Source organism: Prinia subflava, chromosome 5, assembly GCF_021018805.1.
Source record: "Prinia subflava isolate CZ2003 ecotype Zambia chromosome 5, Cam_Psub_1.2, whole genome shotgun sequence".
In the NCBI taxonomy this organism is placed as follows: domain Eukaryota; kingdom Metazoa; phylum Chordata; class Aves; order Passeriformes; family Cisticolidae; genus Prinia; species Prinia subflava.
The window spans coordinates 5,655,926-5,678,387 of NC_086251.1; the positions used below are offsets into that span (position 1 = coordinate 5,655,926).

At 49.4% G+C, this 22,462-nt stretch overlaps 1 protein-coding gene across 3 annotated transcripts in view; it reads left to right on the top strand.

Annotated features, from left to right (window-relative positions):
- The window catches only part of PLCB2 (phospholipase C beta 2), a 37,647-nt gene that overhangs the window by 6,489 nt on the left and 8,696 nt on the right, over positions 1-22,462 (top strand). For 2 of the 3 annotated variants that reach the window (XM_063397766.1, XM_063397767.1), the window contains exons 4-26: positions 6,291-6,431; positions 7,103-7,182; positions 7,488-7,541; positions 9,522-9,597; positions 9,954-10,054; positions 10,344-10,510; positions 10,710-10,856; positions 11,086-11,243; positions 13,081-13,163; positions 13,536-13,620; positions 14,769-14,940; positions 15,689-15,786; positions 16,479-16,575; positions 16,693-16,777; positions 17,056-17,180; positions 18,150-18,304; positions 18,659-18,823; positions 19,797-19,896; positions 20,162-20,266; positions 21,206-21,291; positions 21,384-21,480; positions 21,651-21,704; positions 22,223-22,433. In XM_063397766.1, the coding sequence (XP_063253836.1) occupies positions 6,291-6,431; positions 7,103-7,182; positions 7,488-7,541; positions 9,522-9,597; positions 9,954-10,054; positions 10,344-10,510; positions 10,710-10,856; positions 11,086-11,243; positions 13,081-13,163; positions 13,536-13,620; positions 14,769-14,940; positions 15,689-15,786; positions 16,479-16,575; positions 16,693-16,777; positions 17,056-17,180; positions 18,150-18,304; positions 18,659-18,823; positions 19,797-19,896; positions 20,162-20,266; positions 21,206-21,291; positions 21,384-21,480; positions 21,651-21,704; positions 22,223-22,433 (2,642 nt within the window). Of the gene's footprint in view, positions 1-6,290; positions 6,432-7,102; positions 7,183-7,487; positions 7,542-9,521; positions 9,598-9,953; positions 10,055-10,343; positions 10,511-10,709; positions 10,857-11,085; positions 11,244-13,080; positions 13,164-13,535; positions 13,621-14,768; positions 14,941-15,688; positions 15,787-16,478; positions 16,576-16,692; positions 16,778-17,055; positions 17,181-18,149; positions 18,305-18,658; positions 18,824-19,796; positions 19,897-20,161; positions 20,267-21,205; positions 21,292-21,383; positions 21,481-21,650; positions 21,705-22,222; positions 22,434-22,462 lie in introns of those variants that run through there. The other variant, XR_010080463.1, reaches the window with a different exon arrangement.

Sequence of the window (22,462 nt, forward strand, 5' to 3'; positions counted from 1 at the left end):
ATGTGGGTGCTAAAGGCACAGCAGAGCTCAAGAACAGTACCCATCTTCTTAAAAATAATATTTCCTTCAGAGAAACTCCCTTTCTCCTTAGAAATTCACTAGAATGGAACATACTTCAGTTTTCAGTGAGCCAAAAACTTTGTCAGCAACTTGTTTTGCGGGAATTGTTCTTAAAAATGGTCTCTGAGGTTGGATTTCCAATTGAGAGGATAAAATATTTGGGGCTGCCCTCCAGATGGGACACACTAAGGAAGAGGCTGACTTAAAGGGGAGGTATGAGATACTCTTTTCTAGGGTGTGAAACTTTGAGGAATAACCTGTTGGCACAATGAATTGATTTTTGATACAGATGATAAATTGCTGGGGGAAGTACTGAGGCTGGATGTCCTGGTGGTAACAGGAGGCTGGAGAAACATGTCCTAGATTTTAGGAATTAGTTAGGGAAGACTAATTGGAGAGTACCAGGAGAAGACAGTTTGCCAATGGTACAGAGTTATTTGGGGTAATAAAATCAGACTGATTTGTAGGAAGACCTTGAATTGCTGATTGACTGCAAGATCTAATGAGTGATACATTTTATACAGATAAAAATCAGGCAATGCACACAGAAAAAAAATCCCTCATCCTTCTGTAATAACAGACCCTGAGCTGACTGCTGCTCTTCAGAAAACATCGTGGGTGTGTGGTAAACTATCAATGTAATGTTCAGCAGTATTTGCTCCCTAAAAGTAAATTGCATGTTAGGAATTATAAGGGAATCATTAGGAAGTCATGATTGTGTACACCAAATGCATCCATATTTATGTGCAATTCTAGTCTACTCTCAAATTAGGTGAGAACTGGAAAAGGTAAGGAAGACCAGCAGGATTAACATAGGAATGAAATGGCTGCTGGGGCAGAGCATCTGAGTAGGAGGGACTGTTCTGGCAGAAGGAGTAAGGTGAATGGGATGTGAAGTGCTGTAGTATCAAGAGCTGAATGGAGAAGGGGAGCACAAAGCACTTACTCAGGGTTTGAAGCACTTACTCAGGGTTTCTTCCAGTGCAGGACCTCCATATAAGGTGGAATTTTCTAGAGGTAGGAGTGGCACAAGCAGGACGTGCTGCTGCTGCTGTCTCACCTCGTATCACCATGCCATGGGTGATGCTTCCTGCACAGTCATGGAAATGTGAGTATCAAATGTCAGTACAAGAAGGAAATGCCCTCAGAGGTTTATTAAATGTGAGATGATGCCTCTGGGTTAGGAAGCTGCTGAATCCTGGATTGCTGGGAGCTGCAGGAATGTGTCAGGGAAGTGCCAGTGCGTTTGCCCTATTCTAGTACTTTCCCCTAGGCACCTGGATGGAGCTGCTATGTTCTAGCTGTTGTAATAGGCCAGGGATGGATTTTAGAGTCCTGGGAATTTGCTGCAGCTCATTTTTGAAGAACAACAAAGCAAAGGTCAAGCACTGACTGATTTATTAAGTATTTTCAGTGGGCAGAAGTGATGCATTTGAGGACAACCTTTGCTGTGAAAATCCCAAATGCTTTTTGAATTCTGCATTTTACAGAGACTCACTTGAAATAAGCCCCCTTTTTATTTCAGGGAGTTTTCTGGGATTCTGTGATAACATGCAGTAAAATGCACTAGGCTGGTTCCTGAGCCACCTTTTCCTTGTGGATCCTGGGAGGTCTTGTGTGGGCACTGAAGGGCTGTTGAACCACGATGTGCCATCTGGGTTTGGAAAATTCTTAGTTACGCGTAGCTCTGCTATCCTTGATGCCGCTGGCTTAAAGCCCTCAGGGTTGTGTTCATTTGACTCTCCTGAGAACAGAAGTTCACAGAGGAATGCAGAAAGCAGGGAAAAATACTTCACATGCACCACCACACCCTCCACGGGGGCAGCTGTGTCTGGGGCGTCGTTACAAAAGGCATTAATATAAAATAAAGGTGTGTTGAAGCAAATAAAAATCTGTTTTGAGGTGGAAGAATGAACATGAGTGCTGTTCTGCCCTGTTACAAAACAGTGCCTTGGAATGGTTATGGAATAGAAGGGTTGGAATTAATACAAAGAGTTACTTGTTTCACTGCCTGAAGGTGGAGAAGAAATGAGCATCAGCCTTATTTAGGACAAGGATTAGGACAAGGAGAGCAGGATCACAGCTGTGGGAAGAGCTGTGGATGGGACCAGCAATAAAAGGAGCATCCTTTGCCCTTCTCTGCAAAAGATGCACCAGTCAATCCATAGCTGTTCTGAGGCAAAGCTTGTGGCCTGGTTTTCCTGCTGGATTGTGACTGAAGGAATTCCAGAGGAAGGAGAGCATCTGTACCACTGCTCTCCACAGCAAGGGGCTGTAACCTGCCCTGAGTTTTCCAGTCCCACGGCACTGGAAGTCTGCCGGTGGGAGTGGGAGGGTGGGTCACTGTGGGTGTTGGGAGTTCCCTGCTTTCAGTAGCACTTTCCCACCGCTGCCGAGCTGGAGGTTTGGGGTTTTTCTTTGTAACCTCTACACACAGCAAGAATAATAACACCAAAGCAGCCACGCGGAAAACCACTTGAGAAGGGCCCTGCTGCCGTGTGCGCTGCCAGCAGGGTCAGCGCTGGGACCCCATCCGTGGCGAGGCACGGCTAGGGAGCAGGCAGTGCCCAGCACAGCGTGAAGAGGGGCTCACCGGGGGCTGCCAGCCCTAGGAGCCACCTCCAAATGCAAACAGTCCTCGCCTGCCTTCCCCAGCGCTCGTCTCACCGCAGAGCAGAATCCTCCCTGGCCCCTCCTACGCAGGGCTCCCCTGCTCACCCGCCCGTGCGAGGCTCTTGAGAGCGGCTCTGCGTTTCTGCCGTGACTTTAGTTCGCGGAATTTTTTTTTTAAGATGGGGCAGAGCAAACTTTGGCGTGTGTTCAAGAGAATAATAAGATAAGAATGAGCAGCGCCTTTGAACAGCACGGAGACAAGATTAAAAAGCTATTGACTGTAGTTCAGCAGTGTGCCGATACAGATCAGGCGGTTATTTACAATCAGGTCTGTGTTCTCATTTCAGTAATGAGGAACAATAAGGACTGCTCCATTTGTGGGGATTTTTGTGGTTTCTAAGGCACCAAGACCCCAGAATGCTGACAGAGAATCTAATAACAATTAAGGCCAAAATACACGATGTTTTAGGCCAGACTTCTGGGCTGTTGGCTGTGTCTTGGGGTTTGTTTAGATGTTTCAGGAGGCATTGGCTTTGAGACAGGCATATTTTTTAATAGAAACAAGAGTTGTACTTTCTGATTGCCATGATTATAAACCAGCTTCTTCCTCTGTCGACATTCTGTTGGTGTTGAACCCGGAGATGCAGCCTGAACTGTACAGGGAGAAAATGATACTGAGGCATTTCAGTCATCATGTTTTGAGACAATAAAGCTGAAGCCAGTGGGAATGTTCAGGAACCATGCAGGACAATCTTAGTGCCTTTGGAGCTGAGCTGTGGATGTGAGCCACAGGCTGTAAACACTGTGGGTGGTCAATGGTTCTGCTGCAGCACAGGGGATGAGCAGCTCTGGCACTGGGACTCAGCAACTTGTGAGCCCAGGATGGAGCTGCACTGAGTCCAATTCCAGCCCTCCAACTGGAGAGTGAAGAGACACCAATGTGTGGAGACACCAATCTGTGAGTGTGCAAGAGAGAGGCAGGGACAAGCCTGTGTCTGCAAAGGATTTGTAAATGGCAGGGCAGGAGCTGAGCAAGGAGATGGGCACGTGGGAGTGATGTCTTTGCCATGCTGGGCCCTCCTGCTTCTGCCATCGTTGTGCAGTGAGCTCTGGAGTCACACATTCTCCTCTGTCCCTGGCAGAGTGTCCCTGCTGGATTGCAGAGCACCGTGGGCTATTCTGTGCCTGGGAATCTGAGCTGCTTCATTTGCCAGTTCCTTTAGGTAGGACACTGCGAGCTGAGAGTGCTTCACTGTGGATTCTTGTCTGCCTGTCTCCCTGAGGTGCTGGCATAGGGCGAGGCTGGCCCTCCCCATTCCACAGCCATTATCTCCAGCATGGAGCAGCAAGGCTAACAGGGACACAAGTGTTACCTCTGGAGTCAAAGGTATCAGAAATACCTCGGGGCTTCCTTTTGCCCTTCTGGCAATCTAACAAGACCTCTCTGCTCCAAAAGAGAAGATTTTCTGTCCTAGTGCCACAAGACACAGTTCTGTCGGGGCACAGTGACACAGCAGGTCCTGCTGTCAGTCGGCTCTGCCCCCTTTCAAGCAGAGAAAGGACCATCCCTCTCTGTCCTGTATCTGTCTCTGACTGTTTATATTTGCATGAGAATTTGCTTCTCTCTGGACTATGGATCTCCGTACATCTGAGGATTTTAGGGAAATCAGGAGGCTGGGATGTGAAACACCAGCTGACTCCATATTCCAGCCACTCTGCTAGAAGGTTGTTTTTTGCTTGTCTGGGTTTTTTAAGGGGATTTGCTAAGAGTGTTTCCCTTCCGATTTGCATGGCTAACATGCATGTCCTGCTTTTCATGCAGCAATTCCTATTTTTCCTTTACGGCTCCCTGCAAGGTGACAGTGAGTAATCCCAGAGTGAAGCTGTGGCACAGACGCTAAAGGAGCGCAGGTTGCGAAACAGCCACGATGTGGCATCAGGGTCAGAGCTCCTGCACACAGTCTCTGGTCCTCTCTCCACATCTTCACTGGGTGAGAGGCATCACTGCCTGGATAAGGGCAGGAGTGCTCAGCTTGCTGGCCGGAGAGGTCTGGAGAGAAGCAGGTGATGAATGTCTGCTAGAGAGCAGCATGTGGAGAAGGAAGGGCTGGGAGGAGGCCCGGATAACAAACACAGGAAATGAGTTCAGCACAACCACAAGTTCACCATTGTTTGGGCCTCCTCTCCTGTACAGCCCTGGAGCTGAACAAATGCTGGTGCGTTTGCAAGATGGAATGAAGTTTGGAGTTAAAATCCCAACACTTTGCCACTGGCACTGGAAAGCTGAGCTCCAAAAACGAGTTGCCATGAGCGTGGGAAGGAGATGGGGGTATTTGGTGGTGCTCAGTTCTGCGAAGGAAAATGGCTCACAAGGCAAGAAGGAGCCATTTTAGAAATTCCCTTGTAGAAAACAGGCAACTCATATTCCTTCCCTTTCCTCCCTCCAAATGCTCTGGGATTAAACAGGTTTCAGAGTTACCCCTTCGGAGAGGTGCTTTTCCAAAATGGGAGACAGCAGTCGGATGATCCTGAGTTAAATCCAGCCCTTCCTGTTTTCTTAAAGATGCCCGTTTGCTACAGATGTGTCAAAATTACAAATGCTCCAGAAACTGGGGAAATTGAAGTAAAAAATATTCTGCAGTTCCTTATACAATGTGTATACAGCTGTGTGTGTGTGATGTGGTACAGATGGAAACCTGAAGGTGTGCTCAGATTCCAGCTCCAGTTTAACTTCCAAGTCTGACCTGCTCTCACAGTCCCAGATGGTGGATTTTGCCCTGTTTCTAGAAGAGCAGGTGCTTGGACAGGGATTTGTCCTGCACTTCAGATAATGGATTGCTGTGCTTTATTCTAGGAATGGAAATTTTATCTTCCCATTATAAATAGCACCATCAGTAAAACTCTGGGATACCTTGGATACCTTGGCTTAGTGACACCATACATAGGAATGCAGAAAATGCTGAATAATTTAAAGGATTCTTTAAATACTTTCATATGGTGCTGCAATCCAAGTACCTCTAAAGGGATGAGCCTTACACTTAGCAAAACAAGTCTCTGGTGAGCCACTGCTGTAGGGCACTGGAATGGCTATGGAAAAAAAACACTTCTAGCAACTGACAACAGCAGAAAATGGAGCTTGGAGGAGAAGAATCCAACTCTGGGGTCACAGGGGGTCCCAAAAAAATCTTTGTTCTGGAGGGAGGTTACATGTACGGGTGTCACACTAATACACTTTTAGTGTATTTAGTCTGTGTGTGTTTTGATAAAATGAACTGGTTACACAGCTCTGGCACAAGCAGGCCAAACCCTGCCCTGCTTGACTGCAAGTCCAGCCTGAAGTTTCAGAAGAAATTTCTTTACGAGCAGCTTTGACTTTTTCAGACTTGTGCAGGGATGTTAGTTATGGTGGTTTGTCCCATGGAGGATCCAGTAATGCAGACTCCAGAATAAAGATAAAAAGTAAGGAAAGCCAAGGAAAGGAAGATTGCACTAAGCAATTTTGCAACCCTTGAGATGCATTCTGTGAATTTGGGCCAATGTGTGTATTGAGGTCTGGGGTTTTTGGGTAGTTTTCCCTCATTCTCGAGTTACTCCCATCTGTTCTGTTTCTTTTGCAGTCCCTGAAGCTCCGAGAGGTTTTTAACTTGGATCACCCTTACAGCACCTTCCTGCTGAAGAGCCTGACAATTGTATCTGGCCCTGACATGGTTGACCTCACTTTCCATAACTTTGTGTCCTACAAGGAGAATATTTGCAAGGTATCAGGGCCTGAGGTCATGGAAGTACTGGGAACCACTGAGGACTGAGGCATTCAGTGGGGAGCAAGAAAGGAGAGGGGGAGACAGCATTACTGAGCCCTTTCAGCATTGCTGACAAGGTTATAAACAAGCAGGTTTATGTTCCAGTCAGGTGTGGTATCCACAGTTCTAGAAGCTTCTGCCCTGCTTGGAGAAGGACCAGCACAAGACTGGTCCTTGTTGTCTTTCTTGTGTTTTTTATTGATGATTGGGCACATGAGAAGTGGAGAAGTTTCAGCTCCTAGTGTTCATAGGCAGGAGAAAGGTGATAGAGTAAAGCCCAGAGCTCTCAGACAGGGTAAGGGGTAACAGTTTTAAACTGGAAGAGGTAGATTTTGATTGGATGTGAGAAGGATTTCTTCCCTGTGAGCGTGCAGGGGCCTTGGCACAGGTTGCCCAGAGAAGCTGTGGCTGTTCCATCCCTGGAAGCGTTCAATGTTGGGTTGGACGGGGCTTGGAGCAGCCTGGGCTAGTGAAAGGTGCCCCTGCCCATGGAAGGATGTGGGACTGGATGGGCTATAAGGTCCCTTCCAACCCCAACCATTCTAGGATTCTGTACCCTTTCCCTGTTTGCTGTGTACTTCTTGGAGTGGTTCAGTAGTGCCCACCTGCCTCTGCCCTGTTTGTTCCAGGACTGGGCTGAGGATATCATGGCCATTGCCAGGAATCCCCTCACGTACAACGCTCCCCGCTCCACCTTCCTCGAGAAAATGTAAGTCCTCTCTGAGAAACCTTTTTCTTTGAAACATCCATGTCCTGCTCTTTCTGACAGTACTGGAAAAAAAAGAAGAAAAAAAAAGGAAAAAAAAGGCTTTAAGCATCCAGGTCCCTCTGCAGCCTACAGACCAAGGCTTGGGTCATTCCAAGGTTAAGCGGATGGTCTGTAGGACCCCGATTTTCAGTTCATTGTTAGATTGTTTTCCCAATTGCATGTTTTTCCTTTCTTCTCACTTAGTAGGATCTCCTAAGATTGTACAAATGTGTTTTTGTGATCTTGTCTGGGCTTTTTTTTCACAGTCTAGTGAAGCTGAAGTTGCAACTGAATGAAGACGGAAAGATTCCTGTCCGGAAGTGAGTGTGGATATTTGTTCCATTGCATGTTCAGTCATACCACAGGCAGAGGAGCTGGTGAGAGGTTTCTCAGTGCTTCAGCTGCCCACTCTTCCTGCACCTAAGAGACGCAGAACTTTCCCTCTGTGTCCAGGCCATGGAAGTTCTCCTGCTGCACTTAGGTGGCGCATCATTTGAGTCTGGAAAGGAGACTTTGTGGCCTTCAACTGCAGCAAGAAATGGCTTAAATAGCCACAGATGTCACTTCTTGGTTGTTGCTAAGAAAAAAAATCAACACAACAAAGCAACTTTGGTAAAGTTCTGATCACAGATTATTTTGCAAACCTGAGCTGAAAGGTGGACGAGGTGTGGGATGGTTTCCTTTTCCTGTAAGGAGTTCTCTGTTTGGAGAGCTCATTGCTGGACTCCCCAGCTCACCTGCAGCAGGGCTCCCTTGCTGTTCTTGTCTCCTTTCTCCCCCTGACTACTCCAGTCCTTCCCCACTTACTCCATCCCTCGGCCTTTGCTCTGGATGCGCATGAGAAGGAAACAGCCTCTGGGCTCGTATCAGTGCTTTAGGAGCAGAAAAGATTTGTCCTTCCCTGTCCCCAGCTTGGCCTTGTGCACCAGGTAGGGCTCCCATTAGAATGGAAGCAAAGCCCAGCCTGTCCCTTCTCCCCTGCACTATGTGGCACGAATCTGGAAGTGATTTTGTGCCATTCAGTGTCTTCCCGGGCAAGCTCGCTCCAGGGCAGGTCCTGTGGATCCTAGTAGAATGACAAAAGGCAGCACTGCCATGTTGAATTCCCTTTTGGGTCCATAAATTACCTTTTGTTTTAAGAATAAGGAGCTGCAGACAGTGCGTTTGGGAAGTGCTGAACCACTCTGCTCTGGGTCTGGGCTGTGTTACAGTATCACAAGAGGTGAGCACCAATCACCCCAAATAAACACAGGCCCCAGGGTGTGTTGTAAGGCAGAGCTGTGCTGGATTAGGGCTGTGCTGACTCAATGGGCTCCTGGAGGGTGATCTTTATTCAACACTAAACATCTTTTGTTATTTGCTTTCTAAACCACCAACCAGCAGAATGTCATTGTCAGAAACCAGAATATTCATCAAAGGGCTGTTAAAAATGTGTAGGTCTGTAATGAATAACACACTAGGAAGAGTGCTTTGAATTAATCTTTAAAATGCAAGCAAGGTAGCGTTGCTGCAGAGCTTATTCCTCTGAAACAAGCTAGAAAAAAAAATCTGATACAGGATGTACCTCTCCTCAGTGCCCATTTCTTGCAGAATGGTAAAAATGCAGACCATGAAATAGTCCAGAGTAATAACAAGGTTTATAAAAATACTCAGTATCTGCCTCGGGTGCAGGTAAATGTAAAGTTTTCAGAACTCCTGAAAATTCTGAAAATTCCTCGAGCATTTGCCTTTCTTTAAATATGTAAATCCCTTTGGAATCATACCAAGGCTGCTGCAGTTTTGCCTTGCAAAGGACAGGGTTTGCATGAGCTGCTCCAGCCCAGGCACTCCCACCTGGCAGCACAGGGCACTCCTTGTTTCCCTGTTTTTGTCACCTGTGATTCCAGGAGCCTAACAGAACTGAGGCTGGATTTATCTGTGGAGGAGCTCATGGTGCTGTTGACAGGGATGTTCTAAAAGGAGGGAAAGGTCAGTTGTTGTTACTTCTCCACAGTACCACAGGAAGCACCTCCGAGAGGGGCAGAAAAGGACAGGAGAGAGATTTTGAGTGACAAAGCTCTTACAGAGGCCACAGCAGAAATACAGAACAGCTTCTCTAACTCAGCAGTCAAAAAATCATGTGTAGGTTTATCACACTTGGTCCCTCAGTCCCTCAGACAAACACTGCCTGTCTTTGCTGGTTCCTGCCTACAGCTGTCTTCTCCCTTGCTGTGCATTTGGAGTGTCCTGCACTACCTGCAGCTCCAGCCCCTTGACCTCTCTCCTGCTCCATGGTGATGTTTGTTTGCCTGTCTGGTCAGTATTTTTCAGATGTTCCCTGCAGACAAGAAGAGGGTGGAAGAAGCATTAAGTGCTTGTCATCTGCCAAATGGCAAGGTAAGGGTTTCTCTGGGTATGCAGAAGTCTCAGGAGCTTGAGAAGGATCTTTTTCCCTGCCCTGACTGGGATGCCCTTGACTCTGAAGAACCATCAGCTGAGGTGCTTGTAGTTGCTCACCTTACCCTCCCACTGCCAGGCCTTCACTCTGGCCTGCTGCATCAATTCTTACTGTCCTCCAGTGACACTTGAGACTCCAGCACTTGCACTATGTGGCACAAGGGACAGCAGCACCCTGCCAGATGTTCCACTCACGTACTGGGGCTGTCACAGCCAAGTGATGAGCTGTAGGTGTTCATGACAGGTCAGAGCTGTCACAGCTTTGTGGTCCTGACACATCTTCATTGCATTCTCAGAATGATGCCATCAACCCCGAGGACTTTCCCGAGCCGGTGTACAAGACGTTCCTCATGAATCTGTGTCCAAGACCCGAGATTGATGAGATATTTACCTCACAGTAAGTTTCCCTCAAGCCACAGCCCAGAACTTGGTCTCTTGTGGCAAAAGATAGAGAGGAAGGAAGGGATTTAATGTTGTGTGGTTTGTCTGGCCTTAAGCCTTAGAAGGGCAGGATCCCAGGTGAATTAATGCCTTTACTCACAGCCTGAATAAAATGGATGAGACCTCACTGTGCTACAGGACCTCGAAATAAATGGGCCCAGAGGGAGGATCAACCTCTCTGATGTGAAAAGATGTCTCAGGTAAATCCCTCTCACCTCTGCCCCTCTGTGATTCTCTCCCTGCAGCCATCTAAAAGCAAAGCCCTACATGACCAAAGAGCACCTGGCAAAGTTCATCAACAAGAAACAGCGTGACCCCCGCCTCAACGACATCCTCTTCCCGCCGGCCAAACCCGAGCAGGTGCAGAGCCTGATAGAGAAGTATGAGCCCTGCGGCTTCAACATCCAGAGAGGTGAGTCTTGCTCAGCCCACAGCACCTGCTGTGTAGATGGGATGAGAGAGCAGAAGATCTCTTGCCCTCTGCCATCCTGCCACCCAGGGGAGCAGTCAGTCTGGTTCCCACAACTCTTTCCACTTCCAAAGAAGTGCCATAGCCAGAGCCGTTCTATCTGGCAATTCACCGCTCATTAACAGCTCTGTGTGCCATGCAGGGCAGTTGTCTCCGGAGGGGATGGTCTGGTTCCTCTGTGGCCCTGAGAACAACCTGATAGTGCTGGACAAGCTGATGCTGTACCAGGACATGACCCAGCCGCTCTCGCACTACTACATCAATTCCTCCCACAACACCTACCTGACAGGTACGGCAGGGGAGGGACAGTCAGCCGGGCTGATGTGTGTGCCCTGCGGGTGTGGAGGGCTGGGCTGACTCTGAACGCTGTGTGACATGAAGCAGTGTTGCCCTGCCACTGCAAACACCTTGTCACTCTGCTGAATCCACCTGCTGAAGGCTGGCAGAGGTTCCCTTTGACCCTGTGTGTGCAGGAGCTGTCCCGTGGGAATAGCTAACGCTGAGCCTCTCTCCTGCAGCGGGGCAGTTTTCCGGGACGTCCTCTCCCGAAATGTACCGGCAGACGCTGCTGGCCGGCTGCCGCTGCGTGGAGCTGGACTGCTGGAAAGGCCGACCCCCGGACGAGGAGCCCATCATCACCCACGGCTTCACCATGACAACTGAGATCCTCTTCAAGGTAGGGAAGAACCTTCTCCGTGGATGCTTTCCCCTGCCTGCCTTTACACCGATTGCTGAGGGAGCCAGGTGGCTGAGGACAAAGATGTTTGAGAGGAAAAGATTGATGGCGAGGTGACAAGCGAATGAATGTGTGGGTAGAAGGAGAAGTGAACGGATAAAGCACTAGGTTGGAATTTGTATGTTTTTGGAATGGAAGGAGTCACAGAGAGGTTGACAGCTGGATGAACATGGGTGGATGGATGAGGGAAATGTGGGAAGTCAGGCAGAAGCCCTGGAGAGATGGCTGCGCAGAGGTGTGTGTACACAGGGCTGAATCACAGGAGGGATGCACAGAACACGGCATGAGGCTGTTGGATTTATAGACAGCAGCACATCGGAGGAGCAAACAGGGTTTTAGAAAACACACAGTTAAAATGAGTTTATCTTCTGGTCTGCAGCAGGTTTCTATGGCTGACAGCCTCAAGTGGAGGCTTTTGGAAGAAGAGGGTTCAATTCCTTCCTCATGACCTGAGTGTTGGAATGTGTTTTGTGGAGCAGCTGGCTTCCCTGAGGATTCAGCTCCCAGGCTTCAGAAGCACAGCACAAAGCCAGGCAGTACAGGGCATTTATCCACAGCTTGCAAGTTACAAATAAAGGCATCACACTGACTTTTTTCCTGCACTTCTTTACACAGCTTCTGCCAACAGGTACAGGTGCTTTAGATGTTTTTTCCCAGCTCTTTATTTTTCTTCTGTATCCTCCCCCCAATTCCCGCACTTCATGACTACTAAAATATTTATGCATGACGGGGGAAAGACACAACAAAACAAAGCAGTCCTTAAGGTCAGAGGTATTGTCATCCTCGGACTCAGTAATTTCCAAAGCCCTGTGGTATCACTGCTGCTTTTTGCACAGCAGTTCACTGCAGATAGAGCAGAAATAATGCCATTTGTAGCTGCTGTAATTGCAGAGTTCTGCTAAAGCCTGGGACCATTCCTCAAGGAAATTATAACCTGCTAACACAGCCTGTGCTGGGTTTTGGTTTTACATAACACCTTCCTTCCACTACAGTTCCTATGGCCCCTTAGTAGCATTGTCTGAGGCTTCTCCTCAGAGCCTTGAGGCTGCTGTGACAGACTCTCAGTGGTCCATGGAGGAGCAGCTGTGGCAGCCTCCCTCCGTGCTGAGGTCATGGCTGATCCAGGATTTGGGATGATCAGGGCACTGTAATTGCAAAGGAGCAAATGGCACTTCTTTACCAATTAGTAGGACCAGAAAGGAAAATAGTGGAAAGTTTGTGACAGTTTAACAGGGGCTTGGGGAAGATATTATTATTTTTTCTTACATCATTAATGCTGAGAAGGTTTCCATGGTATTTGCATTTGAAATGTCAGCACAGCTGGTGACTGAACACTCCAGCTCTCTCTGCTGCTAGGCAAAAGGATTTTATAAGCAGTAGAAATGATAGAAAATTGGGCAGGTTCAGAGGTAAGTATGGATTAGAGTTTGCAGTGGTTTAATCTGGTGTTGCACACACCTTTCTGTGCCAGTTCAAGGTACTTAGACAGGAGTTTGTCCCTCTGGCCAGATGCTCTCACGTGCAGTGGTGTGTACACTGACCTGTGCAGCTTCATTTTGGTGCAAGCTGTTGAGTTCAGCTCCGTGTGGATCCTCTGGAGCTGGAAATCTGGGCAGCTGTGAAAAAGATGACACTTCTCACCTTCTTACTGGGAGAAGTTTAGTGACTTGGAAAGGAGCTCCTGAGAGACAGTTCTGGAGTCCATTTGGTGGGAGGTCAGCTGTGTGTCTGTCTGTGTCTGTGCTGAGCTGCTCTCTGACTGTGGCCTCTTCTTCAGGATGCCATTGAGGCCATTGCAGAAAGTGCTTTCAAAACATCTCCATACCCCGTGATCCTGTCTTTCGAGAACCATGTGGACTCGTGAGTATTTGGGGAGTGGGAGAATTAAATGCCTGCTGTGTCCGGAGCAGAAGACACACAGGCAAGGGCTGCTGGGTTTAAGGGAGTGCTGAGCTGAAGGGAAGCATTAACTGAGGTTTCTGAAGCACCTGAAGGTGGGGCAGAGCTGAAGGAGGAGACTTAACCTGCAGAGTGGGGGGATCACCGTGGTGCAGCCTTTTACTGTGGGGTTGCAGAGTATGAACATGGGAGTTGGCTTGGGAATGGAACCTTAACATCTGCATAGCTGAGATGGTTTTCTGGGTAGAGGACATGGATCTCAATCTTTTGTTCCTGCCAAACTCAGGATTTGAGCATTTGCTTCCCTCTTCCCTCCTGTCTGATCTCTCTTAGGCCCAAGCAGCAGGCGAAGATGGCCGAGTACTGCCGAACCATTTTTGGAGACATGCTGCTGACAGAGCCACTGGAGAAATACCCGGTATGAGGGGGCTGGGGCAGGAGGCCGCTGGGGAGGTCCTTCTGCAAAACTTGGTCTCTCCTGGTGCTGGGAGGTGCCACAACAGACACAATGCCATGGACGTGGATCCTGGTTTTCATAGGCATGGGTGGAAGGCTCTGTCACACAGGGTTTCTTGTTTAGCACTCTGTCACCTGAGGGGCTCTGGGTGGCCAGGATGTACCGAGGGTACCAGGTATGTTCTGTGCATGGCACTGGTCCAGCTCTGTCTGCCAGCACTTGGAAGCAGGAGCAAAGGCCTGGTCCTGCCTCTAGCCTGGAAATATTTCCTTACAGACATAGGTGGGCAGGTCAGTGTCACGTGCTTGGAATAACTGAGGGAAGCTCCCTGTTTGCCTGACCTCCATCTTCATCTTACCTGTACAACAGGTATTTCTGTGGGCCCAGTGACACCTTTGGTGCCACACCTGTCCTGCCAGGGGACAGGGTTTTAAACATCTCAGTGGTTTTAAACACCTGAGCAGGATTGTGTTCTGCAGGGCTCGAGGCAGGTCCTTGGGGTGCACAGAGAAAAGACAGCTGAAGCACCTGGCCCAAGCACTGTTTGAAAGCACTGAGACCCAAAGAAGAGCGGGGAAGACGCAGTGAGCCAGCAGCAGCTGCCCATTGTCCAGCCCCATGTCCAGGCAATAGGAACAGAGGGATGAGGGGGAAACAGTTCAAGAGATCAGCTGAGCTATTAACAGGCCTTTGCTGTCTGCAATCTGTCACATGTCCTTGTCTTGAGCCACCTCCTCTGGGATCTTTTTTAAATCTGCTGCAGGCAGTGTTTAAATCTGGCCTGAGTACTGATGAGGGACTGAGGATCTGGGATATAATGAGAGAAGTAGGTGGAATGGGAAGGCAGAGGTATGCGGATGCCTTCAGGCCATGTAGGTGTTTTTTTAGCGGGATGGGTAGGCAGCACGGCAGAGCCTGAGAGATGCAAAATGCTGGTCTGAAACCACAGGTGAAATCTCAGGAAAAATCTGCATTAATCTAGTGGGATATGCTGGCAGATGGAGGAAATTAGTAGTGTAGTGGGTGAGAGATGTCTGTGCACTGGCAATCGGCCAGGGGGACAGGAGAGGCGAGTGTTTGAATTCTGTGATGGAGTTTATCTGTTGCAGCTGAAGCCAGGAGTTCCTCTGCCAAGTCCTAAGGATCTCTTAAGGAAAATCTTGATTAAGAACAAAAAGAACCAATCTATATCTGGGAAGAGGCAGAGCTCTTTGAAGAAAGGGAAGAACATGGAACCAGAAACCACTGAGCAGCCAGCCTCTGTGGATGCTGAAGATACTGGTATGTCTGAAGGGAAGGGGGGCTAACAAAACTGATGGGCAAAGCCTTCTAAATCACACAATACGAGCTTGGGGCGAGACAGCACTAGTCATTGAATCAGTTATTCCAAGCAGCAGCAGAAAATTGGAAGATAAATTAAATCTTCAGAATACTTTGAACACTTTGAACCAAAAGAGATGATCATTTACAACCTGCCCGTCATTCCCTGAGTGATGCACTGATACACTCTGACTTCTGGGTTGAGGGAAGGGGAATTTGTTACTGCTTGCAGCTCTCTGATGAACTCACCACAATTCACCAATTCACAAATTCACCACAGTCTAGTTCTTCACCATGAGGGTCTTGGAGGTTCATGAAACCTTCAGACCCGCTCTCCTCCCTTCCTGTCACCTCTTGGGCTCAGGGCCCCTGTAGTAGAACAGTCCCTGTCATGGTAAGAGCATGTGAGGACAAGGTGAGCACCACTGCAGAACACCTGGAAATGGGCATTTATTATCCACAAAACAGCCCAGTGATTGTCACTCCTGGGTGTGAGGGGAGCCTGCAGCAGGAATGGTTTGGTCTCTTGGGTGTGCTGGTCCTCAGTGGACCAGTTCATATTTGGATTTGGCCAATAAAATTGTAGGATTCTTCCCCTCAGTGTTCCAGCATTACTTGGAGATGTTTGGCAGAGCCCCCCACTGCCAGCAGCCTGCAGGGTCCTGTCTGTGTCCTCCTCATCCATACCACTGATGAGGTGTGTGCTTAGTCTGGGCAGGTGATGTGGCTGAAGAGGAGCCAGAGGAAGAGGATGAACAGCTCAGAAACCTGGATGAAGAGGAAATCAAAAAGATGCAGTCAGATGAGGTACTGTCACTGTTAGTTCTTTTCCTTTTCTGTTTGGATTTTTGCTGGCTTCCATTTTTCTCTGAGGCCTCATCCTATTGAACAGAGATGAACCCTAAGTGCAAAGGGGAATGAACCTGTCGGGGCTTTCCATCCCCCACACTACAAGACTTTGCAGGAGAAACTGAAGAAGAGAAATTTTGTTGCAAGCATAAAGAATGTGGCAGAGGAGTTCCTGCTGACTCTGCCTGATTTGGAGATAACTGTTTGCCTTGGGGGTGTTGGAGAGGCTTAGCCTTGGTCTGAGAAGTTGTTACTGAAAGTGCTGCTGCTGCTGAAAGGGGAGGGAGAAGATTAGCATTCCCATTCCCATTTCCCATTTTCATCTCCCTGGTACCCTTTGGAAAGGAGGAAAAACAATAACCACAATTTGTCCCAGACTCTGTTCTGAGGGGTCAAAGAGGTCCTGAGCTTTGTACATCCTCCCTGGAAACTCTCCATGTGCCTTCATTCGATTTTTGCCCAGCTGCCTGGAGATCCTGTGCCCCTGCCCAACATGGAGCTGTAGGACTGGGAAGCCAGAGAAACTGGAGCACTCTGGTCAGGGCAGCCACCAGAGCTCTGTGACTCTGACTGGGAGGCCCCTGTGCAGTTTGCTCCATCTCCAGGGAAGGCCTCTTCATCTGTTCCCTTTTGGATTGCTTTCTGCTCAGGGCACAGCTGGCCTGGAAGTGACAGCATACGAGGAGATGTCCAGCCTGGTTAACTACATCCAGCCCATCAAATTCAACTCCTTCGAGGTCTCTGCCAGTAAGTCAGGCTCAGTCCCTTTGGAAGGCGGGCCAAGAGCTTCCTGGCTCCGTCAGTGCCGCATGCGGGACGGGGACTGGGCGTGCCCTGCTCCTAAATGCAATCTCCTGTTTGCAGAGAAGAACCGGAGTTACGTCATCTCTTCCTTCACCGAGATGAAGGCTTGTGATCTACTGAGCAAGTTCCCCATGCAGTTTGTAGAGTATCCTTTTGGCAGCCCTTTTCCAGCGCCGTTGGGTGCTTGGACTGTGAGGGAGATTCTTGGCAGGATGCATCCTGCTGTAGCCAATGTCAAGGCTGCCAGATGCTTGTCCTTAAGTGAAAAGTGTATGGACAAGGAGCCTGAGCCTCTCTGGGGTCTTGTCTGGAAGTCTCTGAGCATTTGGCAGCAGAGCTCCAGCAGTTTTTACAGTGGGAATATGTGGGCTGGCCCAGGGCACAGGAGGAGCGCTCCCTGCTTGTTTCCTATAGAGCCTGTAGGTACAACAAGTGGCAGATGAGCCGCATTTACCCCAAAGGCACCCGCATGGACTCCTCCAATTACCAGCCCCAGATGTTCTGGAATGTCGGCTGTCAGATGGTGGCACTCAACTTCCAGACCATGGGTGAGTGTCGGGGTGTGCTCCGGCCTCTCAGCGGGTGAGGTCGGTTGCTGCTGGTCCCTGGGTGCTCCTGGTCCCCATCTCTTCCTTTTCTGCCACTTCCCTGGTCATTATTCCATGTGCCTTTTCCCACAGTGCTGTTCTCCTCTGATTTGATCTCCCACAGACCACATCACTCTTCCGTGCCCAGCACAGACCTGGCACACACACATGCACACACGTGGACTGCTGTCACCCTGTGGCCAGGCACTGTCCCTGGCTGTCCTGTTCCACGATGTCACACCGGATCACATCCATGAGGGCACCTGTAGCTCCCATCCCCCAGGTTGCTGCCTCTACAAGGCAGACACAGAGCTCCACCTGGCCACAGCACTAACCGGTCTGTGCCATTATTTCCAGGATTTGACCTGACCAGGGAGGAAGGGCCTTTCCTTGCTGCACAACCAGCACAGGAAGGAAAGAAAAGCCATGAGAGGAAGATGTACCTTACCCCTCTTCCTTCCTCAGAGGGCTGTGTTATGTATAGAGCATAGGACACAAAAGGGAGTGAGTGCAAGGTTGGTTCTGAAGAGGATGACAGTGCAGGCAGGTGCAGCAACTACCAGGCAGTGTCCTCAGAAGTGTCAGACAGAAGATGGACTCAGGAGGGGCCCAAAATGAAAGGGGAAGGAGCAGAGGGGCTTAGGCAGCTACTTACTCCCACCCCAAAATAGCAGAGTGCTCCTTAAAGCAGATTTTAATTTAGTTCTGCCCATGACTTAAGGTGCAAGCGCAAGCAAACCACTTCCCTTCCTTTCTACAGCTGCTGTAATATTTTTCCCTGTAGGATGCTGAGAAGCTTAATTAGTTTTCAAGATGGCTTTACGAGCTGTGGGCTGGCAGGGGCTGGAAGCTTCCGGCAGCTTTCAGCTCCCTCGTGGCGCACAGGCTGCCTGTCCCCCCAGCCCTGTGTCACTGCTGCTCTGCCCTCAGATGTGCCCATGCAGCAGAACATGGCCCTGTTTGAGTTCAATGGGCAGTGTGGGTACCTGCTCAAGCACGAGTTCCTGCGGCGCCCTGACAAGCAGTTTGACCCCTTCTCCGTGGACCGCATCGACGGGCTGGTGGCCACCACTGTCTGTGTCACGGCAAGTACAGCCTGGGCACCCCGCTCCGTGTCACCCAGGGGACTCTCAGTGCCATGTGAACCCGTGGAGTCCGGGGAAAAGCGTTACTGTGGCAACCCCCAGGCTTGTTGCTATTTTAAATTAATCATAATCACATGAAAATGGAAAATGAGCATCTGTCGTGCAGAGGCAGCCAAGGCTGTGCTACTGGGGAGGGAGGAAGTGCTGAAGCAAGAAATAGGGGTGGAGGTAAAAGAAGAGCTAGAGCAGCAAAGCTGTTTTGGGGTGGGAGGGTGACTTTGGGGTGCAAGGGTGGGTGGGTCCCTGTGTTTCATTCTTCCCAACAGTTGCTAGCTCTGGTTGTGTTGCTCACAGGTACTCTCTGGTCAGTTCCTCTCGGACCGCAGCGTGAAGACCTATGTGGAAGTGGAGCTCCTTGGGCTGCCAAGGGACGCCAAACGCAAACACAGAACCAAACTGACCTCCACGGCCAACTCCATTAACCCTGTGTGGAAAGAGGAGGCTTTTGTTTTTGAAAAGGTGAGAACATCTGATAATTGTTCAGATGATAATTCAGTAATTCAGACAGAATCCTTAAAGCTCCTGATGGCCTCTTGGGAGAGATGTTGGTGCCAGCAGAAGGGACTCCCCTCTGGAGACCTCAGGCCTGGCTTTTGACACTCCCAGGTAAGATCCAAAAGACAATATCCAAAACAACTCTGCATCAATATTTCCCAGAACAGACAAGAGGTAGCTGAGAATGGTGCTGGAACTAACAGGCATCCAAAGTCTCCCCTCTGTGATGCCCTCTGCAGACTGATCAGTTTGGAAAACTTCCAGCACCAGAAAGGAGCTGAATTTCTGTGGTTGAACTGTCAATGAGAAACAGCCAAACTGGAGGAGTAACAGGACCAGTTTTCAGTTGTGCCAGAACATGGAAAGCTGCCCTGTCTCTCCTCAGGAATTCAGTGATCACCAATCCAGCTGCAGGGCACAGGGAAGTTAAGTCAAGTACACATTATACAATTCATCTGTCAGGCACAGTATGAAGCTACAGATATTTTCAGCCTACTTGGCTGAAATGTCCTCCTTTTGCTCTGAGGCTTCACTCCTGGCAGAATAATTTTGAATTCATTTTATGGCACAAGAATACAGGGAAGGAAGGAGTCAAAAGCCTTTACTAGCAATGTTACCATGTTTGCTGAATTGTCCATCCCAGTTCATTCCATTCTCCAGTGTGTTCTTCCTGGAAGCAGTAGTTTGGAGGGTTTGTTGCCCTGTTTTTGTCTTTAGGTAACCCGTGATCCTGGGCAGGCTGAGAAGCCTGAGTTTGGTGGAGTTTCTGGGCATTCAGCTATAATCTATGATAAACTGTGCCCTTAAATTACAAGACACAGAAATAGGCAGTGCCATCCTGTAAGAGATGGAATTGTTTGGTTGGAAGGAGGAGGAGGATGCTGCTATCAAGAGATGGAGGTGAGGACACTGGTGCCTTACTCTGCTTTTTCCTTAGATCATGATGCCCGAGTTGGCGTCTCTCAAAATTGTGGCTTGGGAAGAAGGAGGGAAGTTCATTGGCCAGCGGATCATTCCCATCATTGCAATGCACCCAGGTAAATCAGTGGAAATCCCTTCAGCTCTTGTGCCCTTGAGACCTGTCCAGTGGGAGCCATAGGAGACAATACAAACAGCTGCATACTTTGCTCCTTAATCTCCGTGCCCACAGGCAGCGGAACGTTCAAATCCATCTCGTTCTAGCCTTGGCTTTCTCCCATGCTGTAGTCACCATGCCCTCCTGTAAAGAGGGCCTTGGGCTGCTGGGGCAGACACAGGAGGGGCAGGATGCTGCCAGCTCAGCCCCCTCTGTCTCTGCCCCAGGCTACCACCACGTGTGCCTGCGCAGCGAGAGCAACATGCCGCTCACCATGCCCACCCTCTTCGTGTTCCTGGAGATCAAGGACTACGTGCCGGATGCTTGGGCAGGTAGGGAGTGCTGGAATGTGCGGGAGGTGCTTCTGGCCTGCTCCAAACTCTGACTCAGAAGCATTTTTCCAGCCTGGGAAGTGCTTTCCTGCTGCGCCCTCAATTCCTTGTCAGGGTGGGACTTGGGTGCATGCCAGCATCCTGTCACAGCCTCGCTGCCTTGGGAAGAGCACGGAGGCTCCCACTGCAGCTGTGCCTGGTTCCCACCTGAGGTGCAGTGCAGGTGTACCAGGCTCCAGCATGGAATGGCTCAGCCCTACTCTTGTTCAGAGGCAGGGAGAGGTTTCCTTGAGGGAATAGGTGACATCTCTCAGGGGCTGCAAAGAACAGGGGTTTTAGGGAGGTTTTAGGAGCTATGCTCTTCCCTGTTGGAAGGGAGGTTCTTGCTGGTTCTGGGATATGGGAACCTTCCTTTGAGAAGGGTCAGAGCTGGATGTGACAGAAGCCTCACCAGAGGGATTAACAGTCATGACCAAACCCAGAGCGTAACAGCAGCAGCCACAGGAGCTCTTGTGCATACTTCTCATGTTTGCTCTCTCCTCTCATGTTCACACAAATGAACCTTATTCACTGGGGAAATCCTGAGAAATTTGGTTTATCACATTTTTATTAAAAAGATGAGGTTTATACAACACTGGGCTGGAATTGGAGCAGGCAGCTGTGCAGGTGGGGAAAGTCTTAACCTGGCCCTGGCTTTTGGGAGCAGAGTTCCCAAAATCACTTCACAGAGCTGTCCTGAACATGAGTTGTGAGCCATGGCCTTGGGCTGGGACTGAGGTGAAGGAGGTTCCCTTCCTCCCTCCCTTGTGCTGTCAGGGAGACTTTGGTTACAAGCAGAGAACACAAACTATTCCCTCTTCACAGTGTTCTGTGCTGGGCAGGGAAAATGAGTCCATGAGCTGTTTGCAATCAAAGCCAAGCCCTGCTCTCTGTTTCCAGATCTCACTATTGCCCTCTCCAACCCCATCAAGTTCTTCAACCTGCAGGACAAGCGCTTGGTAAAGCTCAAGGATACCTCAGAGGAGGTGAGTTTTTCCACGTTCTGTTATCTAGAGCACCTTGCATGAATTCAGCCTGAAATAATGGAGTTTTCATTTACCTCTGATCTTTGTTTTAGAGGCCTGGCATGCAGACAAACCTCTCATCAGCTGAGACTAACGGGGTGGCAGGCTCCACTGGGAAACTCAGCATTCCTCCCTCTAACGGGTCCATAGGTAAGCTTCCAAGAGTTTCCAAGCATTTAAGCATATTGGCAGCCTAATTAATTCTTCTGTACTGACACCAACATCCTTCACACAAGCTGTGTTCTGGTGAGCTCTCTTCTGTCCATTCCAACCTGGACATCCAAGATGAGACACTAACAGGAACTTCTTTTGAATTTCAGGAGCAGGAGTGTTCACCAAGGATGAAGCCGTGTTAGAAGTAATGCAGATGGCAGGTAACTCCTTATGCTGGTCACCTGGGCTGAGGCCCTGCCTGTCATCTTACATTTCCAAATTAAAAAGACGTGTTCCAAACCTGCCTTGTGGAGCCAGCACTAAAGACAAATCCCAGGAATCTTGGAGCTCAAGGAGAGGTCTCCTTCAGCACACCTGCACTCCCTGTGCAATGTGTTGTTCACCTGCTTCAGGTGCCTGAGTACAGTGTGATGCCAATTCCTGCAAACATGGGGCCTAATTGTGCCTGAAAACTGAACTGAAGGCACAAGAGGAAAGCTGTTTCACTCAGGATATGTTGGCAAATAACTGTTATGTACACTGCTTTTTTGGCAGTTATTCCTAAAGTGTTTGCCAGGACAGAATATGTACCTGGGGAGAGGCATCCCAAGGTGTGCAGCAGAGGGGGCTCTGCTTTGGATATGGTGATGGAAGGACATGTGTCAGAGCTGTGTGCTCCAGTCTCCGCACTCCAAGTCTTGGGAAGAGGCTGGCCCTGTTCAGCCTTTTTGTGTTTCAGAGCCTGAGACCATCACCCTTGCTGAGCTGCAGCAGAAGAAGCGCTTCCTGAAGCTGCTGAAGAGGCAGGAGAAGGAGCTGAGGGAGCTGGAGCGGAAGGGAAGCAAACAGAGGGAGGAGCTGCTGCAGAAATACTCTGCACTCTTTTTGGAGCTGGCCTGCCCTGGGAGCAAGAAAAGGACAATCCGCACAAGGAAAACCCAGAAGAAGAGGTAACCACAGCCTGGGGATCATCTTCCCA